General features: G+C 41.0%; 1 protein-coding gene across 3 annotated transcripts; it reads left to right on the top strand.

Moving 5' to 3' along the window:
* The first annotated feature begins 7,717 nt into the window (after positions 1-7,717).
* On the top strand, positions 7,718-11,418 carry LOC147893458 (pentatricopeptide repeat-containing protein At2g33680-like). Of its 3 annotated transcripts, none has more exons than XM_087386526.1 (2): positions 7,718-8,001; positions 8,034-11,418. In XM_087386526.1, the coding sequence occupies exon 2, from the start codon at positions 8,160-8,162 to the stop codon at positions 10,632-10,634; it is 2,475 nt and encodes an 824-aa protein (XP_087242652.1). In that variant the 5' UTR covers positions 7,718-8,001; positions 8,034-8,159; the 3' UTR covers positions 10,635-11,418. The 3 variants fall into 3 exon arrangements, with proteins under 3 accessions (XP_087242652.1, XP_087242653.1, XP_087242654.1); XM_087386527.1 differs by having other exon boundaries at positions 7,718-8,023; positions 8,056-11,418; XM_087386528.1 differs by having other exon boundaries at positions 7,718-9,606; positions 9,686-9,967.
* Positions 11,419-12,871: the final 1,453 nt, after the last annotated feature.

The raw sequence follows: 12,871 nt of genomic DNA, 5'->3' as shown, positions 1-12,871 counted from the left end.
TATCATCGTGCAGCCTTTTGCCATAGCTTTGCCACCTGTCACTGGGCACCGCACCTAGGAAGATCATTAAAATTCAAGGTTAAATTGAAGAAACCACCACGTTGGTTCTTGGCATAATAATGAGATGCAATTTATCATTCTGAACACTATTGCAACGGAGTCTCTAGCCTGACCACTTGTCATTGTGTAGCCTTTTGCCATAGCTTTGCCCATGCAAATCATAGGTTGGCTTGGAGAGACCACTGCACTCATTTTTGGCATAATAATGAGATGCAATCTATCATTCTGAGCATCACCTCAGCGTAGCCTCTAGCTTGACAACCTACATCGCCCAGAATTCAAGGTTGTCTTGGAGAGACCACCACACTGGTTCTTGGAGTTATAGCTTCGTTATCTATTTTTACGTATTACAGGAGGAGGTCTATGATGATCAACGTCCTGAAAAATAGAAGGAGATCTATGACAGCCACCACGTTGGTTCTTAGAATTATATATTTGTGTACTAAGGAAAATGTATTTCCTGCTGCCACCACAGACGTGGCTGTCACCACCTCTAATCACTCATTACCATGCAAGGTAGTAGTGCCTTCTTGAATCAATCAAAATTTGGGCCAACCACCGCAGTGGCTCTTATCTTGACTATGTAGTCGGGCTACAAACTCAAGCCTCTGCTATTCTATTCCCTTAACTATTTCGTGTTCTATCCCTCTCGACCATTTCTTTGTCCCTTGCACTCGATCTTGCACACGGTTTTGCAAAGGATTGGCAGTACCCCAATGCTCAGATTAGTAAAGATGATGGAGTCAAGCTTTCTAGCTTGCCAACAGATCTCCAAGATGTGTTGAAGAAGACCATTCACTTCTTTCTTGATATGAGAGGAACCTTGAAGTTCTGGCAGGTTCAAGCAGTAGCAGTAGAGCAATTGAAAGGACGTGATGTATCTTTCTCAAGGGTGATCTCCAAGAGCATGATAACCAACCTAAAGAATTGCATGGATGGAAAACCCCAATTGTCATCTCAATCCACTGGAGTTGCAATGCACCTGATGGCATCTACCCTCAACTAGATTTTTGAGCAATACGATCAGAAGATGTATCAAAAGGTGACTTTTCAGCTACAAGAGAAAGGCATCGATGCAATAAAGGCAACACAACTTAAGAAAATTCTCAGGGAAGGTGTAGAAGCCAAGGTAAAGGAGGCACAAGCGAGGGCCTTGCAGGCACAAGAGCAAGCTGAGGCTATTGCAAAAATGGTCAACAATATGGAAAGGCATAGAAGAGAAGAATTAGAGAAGTGCACCCAGGAGCTCCGAGATAGGCTTAAAGAAGTGAGAGGTGATGGGGACATCACGGACAAGGAGATAGCAATGATGTGAAAGGAGCTTGAAGATTAGAGAGCCAAAAAGGAGGGTCTTTACAAACAGCTCTGCAACATGTAGAACGCATTGAACATTGAAAAAGACCAGATGATGGAGGAGCTAAAAAGGGAGAATGCAGAAACCAGAAAGGTGATGCAAGAACTGCGAGAGAGCTTCAAGTCCAGGAAGAATGGGATAGAGAGCAGCTAGGGTGGAGAAAACACTGAGGTAGCTCTCCAGGCTAGGAAGAATGTAGAGAGCAACCACGGTGGAGCAAGTTGCAGCAGCCACGGTGAGGGTTGTTTTTTTGAAACACTATTGGAAGCTCAAAGAGTAAGCTGCAAGACCCTGCAACAAGATTACGGTAGGGTTGTGCATGAGCTTGCAATGGCTTTCGATAGTTTTGAAAAAAAGTCCGTCATCCTGAGAGATTTCAAAACTAGAGTGGAAGTCTTGGAAATGGCACATTTTGATGTTTTTCAACAATTTAAGCAGCTTCAATAGATGCAGAGGGATTCAAATGAGGCTATTGCACAGAGTGAGCAAAGAGTGGAGGAGAACATCCACAACCTTATGATGAGGGAGAAAGGAATCAAGAAGCAACTTCGTCATATATAGAGCATGCTACCACCTTGTGCACGTTTTTTGCTTTGGGGTGTTTGTGCATGCAAGATCTAGCTATAGAGAATGCCGTTTTCCATTGCCCAGGTCATGGACAGTTCAAATGTGCCTGCCTGCTACTCTCAGGGGGGTCACTATGTATAAACCCTCTATACCACGTGCGTTCAAGGCCTATTTCTAAAATCCCTTATCTGTAAATTTTTCATTTAATAAAATGTACCCCTTTTCTATACAAATCTGTAAATTTCTTCCAAAACTATTTTAAATAGTCCCTTATGTATATTTATTTCTGTAAATTTTAGAAATAAAAAATATCCTTCTATTGAACTCACGTGATAGGATTACATATGATGAGTGACCCCCCCGAGCTGCTACTATAGCTATCTACAACGAGAAAGTAGATGCTACAGCTCAATTTGCTATTAGGCAAAAAATGCAAACGACAAGGAGCTCAAATTGAAGAAGGCCAAGACTGAGCTTGATTGCGAGAAAAAGGAGCTTGAAGGGAGGAACCAACCCCCTTTAGGAAAGGAGCAAGAAGGGCCGAGCTTGCAACCAAGAACCTCAAATCAAGGAAAGAGGAAGAGATATGAAGGGAGGGGCCAGGCCCTTGAAGGAAGGAACCGGTCCCATTCCAGAAAGGAGTAAGGAGGGTCGGGCTTGCAATCAGGGAGATAAAAAAGGTCGCTTGCTCAAAGCAATGTGGAAGTAGGTCCTTGAAGGAAAGGAGTCGTTGAGATGTAGTTTGAAGGAAAGGAGTCTTTGAGATGTAATCTATGTAATCTGTGTGTAATCTATTGAATTGTTAATCTTCTCCAGAGTTGACTTGGGCAATGTTTTCTAAGCTATGTGACTAAATAGGTCCTTTGACACACCAAGGACCATAATGTGAGCCAGAAGATTTCGATTAGACAACTAATGTGAGATGAAAGACTTTGATTAGATGACTAATGTGAGACTGAAAGATTTCAATTAGTAAACTAATGTGAGACAAAAGATTTTGATAAGGGAGCTCATTTTGGGACCTTTTAGGGTTTAGAAAAATAGACTCTTGACCAATCAAAAGAGGGCCAATGTAACGTTGGAAAAGTACAAAAAACCATGTAAAAATATGAAAGAAGTCATATTCAAAATCTTTTTCTTTTATTATGTCTGACATATGTGATCTTCAACAGATGATTTTCTGTGCAATATTTGATGATTCTGACATCCCCAGTGTGTCCGAAGTGAGCCAAAACCTCCAAATTGACCCTGGAGACATTGGCCACCTGACCAAATCGTGTTTTTGTGCAAATCTCCCATTCCGATCATTTTTGCCCTTTTTTAAGCCTCCGGGCATCGGTTTTCAGTGTCTCTAGGGTTGATTTGGGGGTTTTGGCCCGCTCCGAACATGTTGGCAATGTCAAAATCATCAAATACTGCACAAAAAATTCAAGGATCTTATATATGCGTTTAATGTGAAGTTTGAGTACTAGACTGACATTTTTGCAGTAAGTATTCGTATTTTATGGCATTTTCCATATTTTGAGTGCAACAAAAATAGGTAAATAGTGAATTTCATAGAGGGCTCCAAAATGAGTTTCTTTCTTTCCTAATGAATACTTGGAACTCGTCGGCAAAGACGAGGAATATTAATTTCCCTAGCTATTGTTTTTCTCGGGGGGGTCACTCATCATATGTAACCCTATCACGTGAGTTCAACAAAAGGATATTTTTAATTCCTAAAATTTATAGAAATAAATATACATAAGGGATTATTTAAAATAGTTTTGAAAAAAATTTACAGATTTGTATAGAAAAGGGGTACATTTTATTAATGAAAAAATTTACAGATAAGGAATTTTAAATATAGGCCTTGAACGCACGTGATATAGAGGGTTTATACATAGTGACCCCCCCGAGTTGTTTTTCCTGCTTCTTTAAGGTACTTGTCAAGCTCATGATAAGATAGTTGGGATTTTGGAATTTCCTTGAGCCGCAAAATGTCGTTGTATTTCAAAAAAGTAGAAATCTTGTAGACACAGGCTTGGATTTGTGGACTTTCTTGGCCTACCATCATCCAGGATCTATCGTGCTCGTAATACATGATTTTGTGTCAACCTACTTCCATGTTACACAACAACACAAAGCAACTATAGATGCGTTTGATAGACGCACAAAATAGCGAGCGCATCTAGAGGCATTGCTAGAATAGCAAAAATATGAGCGTGTCTAATAGCACATCTATTTGCGTGTCTACTAGCACGTCTGCACTGTGACTTATGCAGATTTAGATGCAAAAAATAGAGAATACAGAAAGTGAAATTTTGGTGCAGGCTGATAAATGTACATCACTGCTTTCCTAACATTGCCCATGATTACCAAAGCACGTAATTTTAACAAAAATATCAATGCTTTTTGGCAAACTCACATATACAAAAATAAAGTGAGGTGAGGAGAATGAGACAATATGTAAAACAGTTTTGCCAATATCAATGATGGACTACAGTTCAATCTCATCCTCAATGAGATTAACACTTGCCAAAATATCTATTTCAAAATCCAAACCAATGTTGAGATCTACAAATACATTCAACCGACTACTACTTGTGCTACTCATGTGCTCATCGAAATCAGCATCACTAATGGTAGGCTCGTCCTCACATGTAATGGCCTCAATATCTGTATCTCCTATCTCATGATCATCCTCCTCTCTCGTATCACGGTCATCATCACCTCCATGGCCATGATCATCCTCCATACGCTCCATATTAGTAAATGTACTATACATCACTTTGGAATGTGGCGTAACAGGTATGACATGCCACCACCTATTGTTATCCACCATTGGTTGATAGACAACCTAATTCAAACACAAATATAATCATGCTATTTTCCTTGCATCAAAGGTATCAAATATTTAAAAGTGAGTATTTTTATATGTGTGTACAATACCTGTTCACATTGTTGCGGTAGTACTAGTGTGTCCTTCTTACTTTGCCAAAACTTTGTGGAGTCAATTGTTACAAAGCCACTTGCATGTCATTTGATTGTTGCATTAGGGTCTCTTTCCACCATGTCCTTAAACACTTTACATCCAAAACATACACAAAGAAGCGTCTAAAGTCAAGCTTAATAATATCTTGGATTATGCCACAATAATCATCCATGGCTCCATTGGCTTCCTCAAAGCTAGCCTCGGGGGGTCCATCTGGGGAATGTAAGTATACTATGAGAGTTCAAAATGAGGGGTATTTTAATTCTCAAGAATTACAAAATTATATTTATAGCAGGGGCAAATTTATACACCATTTTTAAGTTAATAGGTAGGGTGTGGTTATTCTCAGATCCAAATTAAAAGTTATTTTTTAAATATTGTCCCATCTAGGATGATGTGTAAGAGCATTCGCAATTTGTTGATGGGTTGCTCAAAGTTTTAATGTGTTGACTAGCCCTTGCAGTCATGATAAGTAGATACACAAGAAACTTTTGACCAATCTCTATATAGTGAACTCTTAGCAAACTAGGAAATTCATGGATTTTAACTAGATAGAATTACTCATTTTATTCTCTTTCTATAGAGAATTGTATTTCCTATATAGCTATCTAGGAAATGCAAGTTCTTATTTAGAGATTGAAGCCAATTTTTCCTTTCTTATATAGGGAATTTGATAACCTATATAGTCCCGTCTAGGAAATATGCATCCCTATATGGAAAATGAAGTGGATTTCAAGTTTGCTATGTAGGAAATTGTGTTTCCTATATAGCCCACTTATATTGCTATCTAGGAAATGTGAGTTTCTATATGGAGAATGGAGTGGATTTCAAGTTGTGTAGGGAATTGCATTTCCTATATAGCCCATGTCTATTGTTGCTATCTAGGAAATGTGAGTTCCTATAAGGAGAACGAAGTAGGTTCTACAATTCCTATATAGGAAATGAGTTCTTTAGTTAATTATCAAGAATTTATCTTTTCCTATATATTAATTGTGATTATCTACATATCGAATGAGCTGTTTATCTAGAAAACAAGAAAGAACATTGTATTCTTCATGTAAGAAATTGTTTAAATTTTTAATTAAAAATGAGCATTAAAAAAAAGAATTATGGTTAGCATCTCTTCTCTATCTCTATATTCTTAAAATAAGAGTTGCCACATGGAGAGAAACGGATAGACCTCTCCTTGTGCACTCAGCCCCTCCATGTGGCATGCAAATTTTCATCTACCACTGAGCCATCTATGTGCTGCGCATCCAAATTACCGTCTCTATTGTCGAGAACCAAGGCAACATTGTCCTCGGTTCTTAGAGTGAGATTATTTATGTTCCTTGGCATTACAAAATATAGGCACTGGAGCTCCTGACAGATGCATTCACCTAGACTCTCCCCCGTCGAAAGCTTGGTCATTTTTCTTAATAGTTCCCTCTAGAAGGAAATCGAGCTCCTTCTCTTCCTCTGTTGCAAACTATAGTCCCTCCCATAAGTTTGGTGCAGAAATCACCTTTTTAAGCTACTGAGAAGCAATGGAAGAAAGTTGAGAGACGGCCTAGCTTTACTCAGAAGTCACTCCCAGTCGCTTCCAATCCTTAAGGATTAAGCTTGCAGACTACTTGTGATATGGTAGCTGAGCAACTAGGTGTGTTGTCCCCAATCATGGATTCTCCTACTGGCTGTAGGCTCATGTACAACTCCTAATCCACAAGTTATTGCTCCTCCAAATACTGTTGTTCCTATTGGTTTCAATGTTACAGATGTACCTAGTGATGTTTATAAGACTATGCCCACATATGCATTTGGGGATATGGCCCCACAAATCTACAACATCCATCACAAGATATGCATTTATATGCTCAAGAGTTGAGTTTTAATGCCCCGAAGTCTCATAGGATAGAGTTTTCATATAGAAGAAGACGTAGCTTCTAATACTTCCTTTATATTAGAGCTCTTTCACTGTCGGCGTTTAATCCGTTGCTTCAAAAATTCAGAATACCAACTATCATTTGCAAGAGTCATAAGGGGATCAAATACCTTCAATTTAATGCTTGTTCCTTTGTATACTTTTCTAAAAAATAGGAGGTGGACTTTGGATGATTTAATCCTTGTGCGTCACTCTGGTTCTTCTTGACTCTTTTGCCAAGAGCTCATTGTTGTAATTTTTAGCTTTTGTATTTCATGCTAGGTATTCACCTCTTCTAGGGCACATATAGTAATATAAAGTATTACCCAATGAAAAAAGTGTATGTGTGTGCGCATGTGCACATGCCTACATGTGTGTGCATCTATTTGCATGTGTGGTAGTGTGTGTGTGTGTATGAGTAAATGTGTGCTTACGTGTGTGTACGCATGCGCATGCATGCGCGTGTGTGTGTGTTTTCATAAGAAAAAGTCTGTGTATGCACCTCCAATCTATGTGTGTGTTTATGTATACATATAGCTATGCTTGCATGCACATGTGTATGTGTGCATGCTTGCAAGCACGTGTGTGTCTATGTGCACCAATTTCACTAAAAAAAGTGTGCGTGCGCACCATTTCACTAAAAAAAAAGTGTTTGTGTGTGTGCACATCTTTATATGTACGTGTGCATGTGTACTCTATTATGCTGAGTAGAGCGTTCTGGCTTCAATTAAGACCACATGTGTAGCCGTTGGGACAAAATTGTGGTGCAATGTGCTCAATCTCTAAGGGGCCTCTCCAATAAACTCCTAGTGGCACTCACCCCTCCTAGGGGAGCGTCCCGAGCTAGTGGGGGGAGGCGCTGTGAGAATCTCCATGTGACGAGATGTACATAAACGTGCTTATGGCGAATTGGCCATAGATAGATTTACAATGTTGGATGGCATGCTGCTCCTCCTTGGTGGGCTGGGATGCCTTCTGTTTAAGCAACATGAAGGGAGGCTTATACTGTGGAGAAAGGGCATAGGTTAGGTGCAGTGAGAAGCAGACGTGCTCGCGTCCAGATGAGGTGGGATGTTATGTCTCGACCCTCCAAGTCGAATTGTTGCACTCCAGTCTGTTTAAGCAACATGAAGGGAGGCTTATACTGTGGAGAAAGGGCATAGATTAGGTGCAGTGAGAAGCAGACTTGCTGGCGTCCAGATGAGGTGGGATGTTATGTCTCGACCCACAACGTCGAATTGTTCTTGGGCTATGCACTTTGATTGCTAAATTCGATTCAGATCGTCGGAGATTGTTGATGGGTCATGCTTCTTCTTGCTGGGCACAACGGCATTGTGTTTGGTTGCCTTTCATCTGCTTACAGAACATGGATTCCCTACAGTGCGATAAAAGAATACTGGGTAGATGTGTTCAGCGAACATCCTGCATGTGAAGACCGCATAAGTTCGAGCACAGTTGCTCGCTTGGTCGTAACAGAGCAACAGACTGAAAAGCCTTTGAATGGAAGGCTTCAGGGACTTGCAATGGCATATTCAGCTCGTGACCCATTTTCATGGAAGGAAGCTCTATCTCGTCTGATGCAGCCTGGCGTCATCGGTGACGTCTCCACATATGCTGCGGTTTTGCGGTCGTGTGGAGACTCCAAAGCCCTGTCTGATGGCAAATTCGTCCATCGTCTCATTGTTGAAAGTGGATTCGAACAAAACGTGTATTTAGCGAACCTTGTGTTACAAATGTATGGACACTGTGGAGCCCTTAAGGATGCTCACGCATTATTTGCAAAGTTGCAGCCAAGGGATCAGTTTTCATGGAATTTCATGATTACAGCCTATGCTCGTCACTGGAAAGGTAGGGAGGCTCTGCAGATATTTGACCAGATGCTAATTGGAGGAGAGATTCCGGACAAGTTCACCTTCCCCAGCGTTCTGTCAGCTTGTACTAGACAGACAGACCTCGCTTACGGCAGAAAAATACATGGCTACATAAAGGACAGTGGATTGGAGGCAGATCCTATTGTTTCAAACGCGCTTGTAAGTATGTATGGAAAGTGTGGGAGCTTGGAGGATGCACAAGAAATATTTGATAAAATAGCTGAGCGAGATATAGTCTCATGGAATGCTATAATTTCTGCGTATACCCAGCATGGGCAGTTTTTGGAGGCATTTCACTCTTTTACGAACATGCAGCTTGAGGGAGTGAGGCCAAACAAAATTACCTTCATCAGCATCGTTTCTGCGTTAGGGAACCATACAAATTTGGCTGAAGGCAAGCACATACATGCTGCAGCCACAAAAAGTGGATTTGAGGCTGATCTCGCGGTGGGGAATGCCCTTGTCAGCATGTATGGCAAATGTGGTAGCCTTAGGGATGCACAGATGATGTTCGAGAAGATGCCTGAGCGTGACTTGGTCTCATGGAATGCCATAATTACTGCACATGCCCAGCTTGGACAGAGCGAGGATCTCTTGCAACTGTTTTTTGAAATGCAGCAAGAAGGAATAACTCCAAACAACGCTACCTTTTCAAGTATTCTCTCTGGATGTTCAAATCATGCAGCCCTTTCTGAAGGTAAGCGATTGCATGCTTGCATCAGTCACACTGCATTAGCATCAGATGTTTTTGTGATGAGTGCCCTTGTCACCATGTATTGCAAGTGTGGAAGCTTGCAAGAAGCTCAGAGTATGTTTGACATGATGCAAAAGCGGGATGTCTTCTCTTGGAATGACATGATTGCGGCATATGCCCAGCAAGGTAAGGGCTTGAAGGCTCTTATGCTCTTTCACCAAATGCAGCGAGAAGCATCGATGCCTGACAAGTTTGTCTTTGCAAGTGTTCTTTCTGCATGCACAGATGAGAAAGCCTTCCTTGAAGCTAAGCGACTACATACATGTGTTATTGGAAGTGGGTTTGAGTCCGACGATGCAGTTGGTACTGCGCTTGTCAACATGTATGGCAAGTGTGGCAGCTTAGACGATGCACGAGAGATGTTTGATAAAATGCCTCAGCGAAATGCACTCTCATGGTCTTCCATGGTCGGAGTTTATGCTCAGCATGGGCAAGGCCAAAATGCTCTTCAGCTCTTTTCACAAATGTGGGGAGAAGGGCTACTGCCAAACAAGCTATCCTTTGTAAATACTCTTTCTGCCTGTGCCTGTCAGGCAGCCTTATGTGAAGGCAGGCGGTTGCATGCCTATGCTTGGGGCACTAATTTTGAAACAGATGTTGTTGTTGGGACTGCCCTTATCAGCATGTACAGTAAGTGTGGCAGCCTGATCGAGGCACGGAGCGTTTTTGATGGCATGCCTCTGCGAAATACTCTCTCCTGGAATGCCATGATTGCCGCATATGCCCAGCATGGCCAAGGCAAGAATGCACTCAAAATCTTTGAAAGCATGCATTGGGATGCAATTATCCCAGATAAGGCCACTTTGGTTAGTGTTCTTTCTGCATGTAGCCATTCTGGTCTGTTAGATGAGGGATACCATTACTTTCTATCCATGAGTCAAAACCATGGTATTGTGCCTGATGTCGATCATTTTAACTGCATGATCGACCTACTCGGGAGGCTGGGAAGGTTGGAGGACGCAGAAGTTTTTACCAATTCTGCTCTTTTTCAGCCTACTGTTGCATCATGGATAACCTTACTTAGTGCCTGCAGGCACCTGCTTGATATTGAGCGAGGACGGCGCGCTGCCATTCAGGTGTTTGAATTGGCTCCAAAAATATCGGGACCTTATGTAACACTATCAAACATCTATGCTGGGGATCAACCTTGCTAAAATTATGAGCAGGATGAAACGAACGTGTGAAGTAGCAGCAGGCTGTGACTCCAGTGAGGTGAGGCAGGGTGCATGCAATTTTACCAGATGTTCAAAAGTGTGTGTTCCTATACATGCAGATTTGTGCATGCACGCATGCATGCACCCACAGAAACGTGGGATAGAATCCCTTGCAAAGAGCTGGTGTGTTCAGTGTGAGGTCATGTTAGAAACAGGACAGCATGCATTAATTGATTCGGAATTTCCCATAGGCAGGCATATTGCAAAATGTTGCTCCCACCCAACGTAGACCAAGCAATTCGAACCTCTTCTCTAGAATGTCTGTAAATTCATATTCAGACAAGTTCATCATACGGTGAATGAGGTCTACTTGTACAATTTGCATGAGAAACATGGCTGCTTGCTCTCACGTTCCATCTATAAAGAACACAGAAAGAAAGAAAGAAAGAAAAATCACCATCGTTGAAGGCCTTATGGGCACATGAGACGAAAAGTACATCCAAAGTTGATCAAATTATAAGCCGAAGGGAGTGCACAAGGCAGCTCCTGCGGTGTGCATAATACACAGCTCCTACATTACTACAAAACAAAACTATGTTCTACTTTTATATTGTCGCTACATCAGTGTAAGATTGAGAGTCTTGAGGCTTAGATTTAACTTTCCTAACCAGCGCTTTCCCCTCCCGGTAGACAGCCCATTTGCCTTATTTCTTCTCTTCCTTAGTTCCATGGGTTTGTCTAAGAATCTTAACCCTTGCTGCCTGGTCCTTGAACATTACTTGTGTTTGTGCCAGTTTTTGAGGAACAGCGCATATTTCTTCCTGATCCCTCTCAGCTTGGGGTCTTTTTGTTCCGAGGCAATTGACTCTATTTTCTGCATCAGACCAGCTATTTGGTAGTACCCCCATGCGATTGAGGTGTTATTTGCCCTGGTTTCCTGCTCCTCATTAAGGTCCACTTTGTTATTATTGTTGTTGCCTTTAGTTGTGATCTCTTGTTTCATTGACCTTACCTTTTAAACAACAGGAAAGCAAGTTGGTTTCCACCTTGTGTTTCTCCTATTTTGATTCTCTTTACATTTGCATAATACATTTACATATTGCTAAAAATTTATTTTTGCAGATACTTCAAAGAAGCGAAAGTAAAATTCAATGCAAGGATATTGTAAATAGAACAATTCAGATAATACAAAGCAATTGACTCCAGGTATTACTTGCAACAAAAAAAAAAAAAAGTTGACATTTGATGTATTAATACAAAATGATTACAAGTATCATCTGTTTTTCTATTATTGCTCATAATCTCTCTGACTTTTTTGCAATGGAGACTCCTAAGAATCTTCCACATGCTGCTCAGGTTGCTGCTGTTGTGGATCCTACTGGTGTACATCCTGCTGTGGACCTTGCTGTTGTGAATCTTGCTGGTGCACATCCTTCGTCGGTACTGCCTCCTCCTACATCGACTCCTACTGCTACTTTGGTGTCCCTACCTCCTCGTCCATGGGCTCAGGCTTGGCCTCGTGCTGCTTTGATGTCCTTGCCTCCTCGTGCATAGGCTTGGGCTTTTTGAAAAGATCAAGCAGCTTATCAACACTGACACCTTCTAGAATATTTTCTAGATTGCTAGTGCCTGGGACATTCTAAGCCTCTTGTTCAACTTGGAGATCCTCAGTGCATTTTGAGCCCTCTTCTACATGGACTGGTTGGTCTAGTGCTGGACAAGGGGAAGAGTGCTCTAGCAGCTTCAAAATTGTCTTTGCTCTGAAGCTATGTACAAATTCAGAGCCAAAACTATCCTCTTTCATTATTAGAAATAAAAACAAAGAAGGTTTTTAATATTTTTTGTATCAATGCATTAAATTTAGAACTTCTCAAATAGTATGCAATGAAAGCACTCATAAATTTAGGCTATTTCTTTAAAAAGTATGTATCCATCATATATTTTGTACTTATGAGCGTCCTCCATCCACAAGAGAAAGGATCCTCTTGTTGTGGTGTCTATTTTATCAAAATAGAAAGCTAAGATGTATATTGGACTATGAAGAGTGCAAAAATAAGAGGGAGATAAACATAAGTGACAATGATTACTGTACCTACAATGGCATTGGGTGAGCTGAATCTAACATCTTTAACTTTAGATCACAGAGGTACAGTGCATCCATTAGTCTTTTGAGACAACTGCAATGGGAATGAAGGAAAACAAATTATAAAATTCATACTTCTCCAAGTAAATGCGAT

The sequence above is a fragment of the Dipteris shenzhenensis genome, chromosome 15 (genome assembly GCF_047967505.1).
Source record: "Dipteris shenzhenensis isolate YYH24624 ecotype China chromosome 15, Dip_SZ_1.0, whole genome shotgun sequence".
Lineage (NCBI taxonomy): Eukaryota > Viridiplantae > Streptophyta > Polypodiopsida > Gleicheniales > Dipteridaceae > Dipteris > Dipteris shenzhenensis.
Note: the sequence above shows the minus strand (reverse complement) of the source record. Positions and strands in the feature narration are given on the sequence as shown.

What these genes read in the sequence shown, in the direction of transcription:
- LOC147893458 (XM_087386526.1), top strand. Translation starts at nt 8,160, where the DNA reads ATGCTTCTTCTTGCTGGGCACAACGGCATTGTGTTTGGTTGCCTTTCA.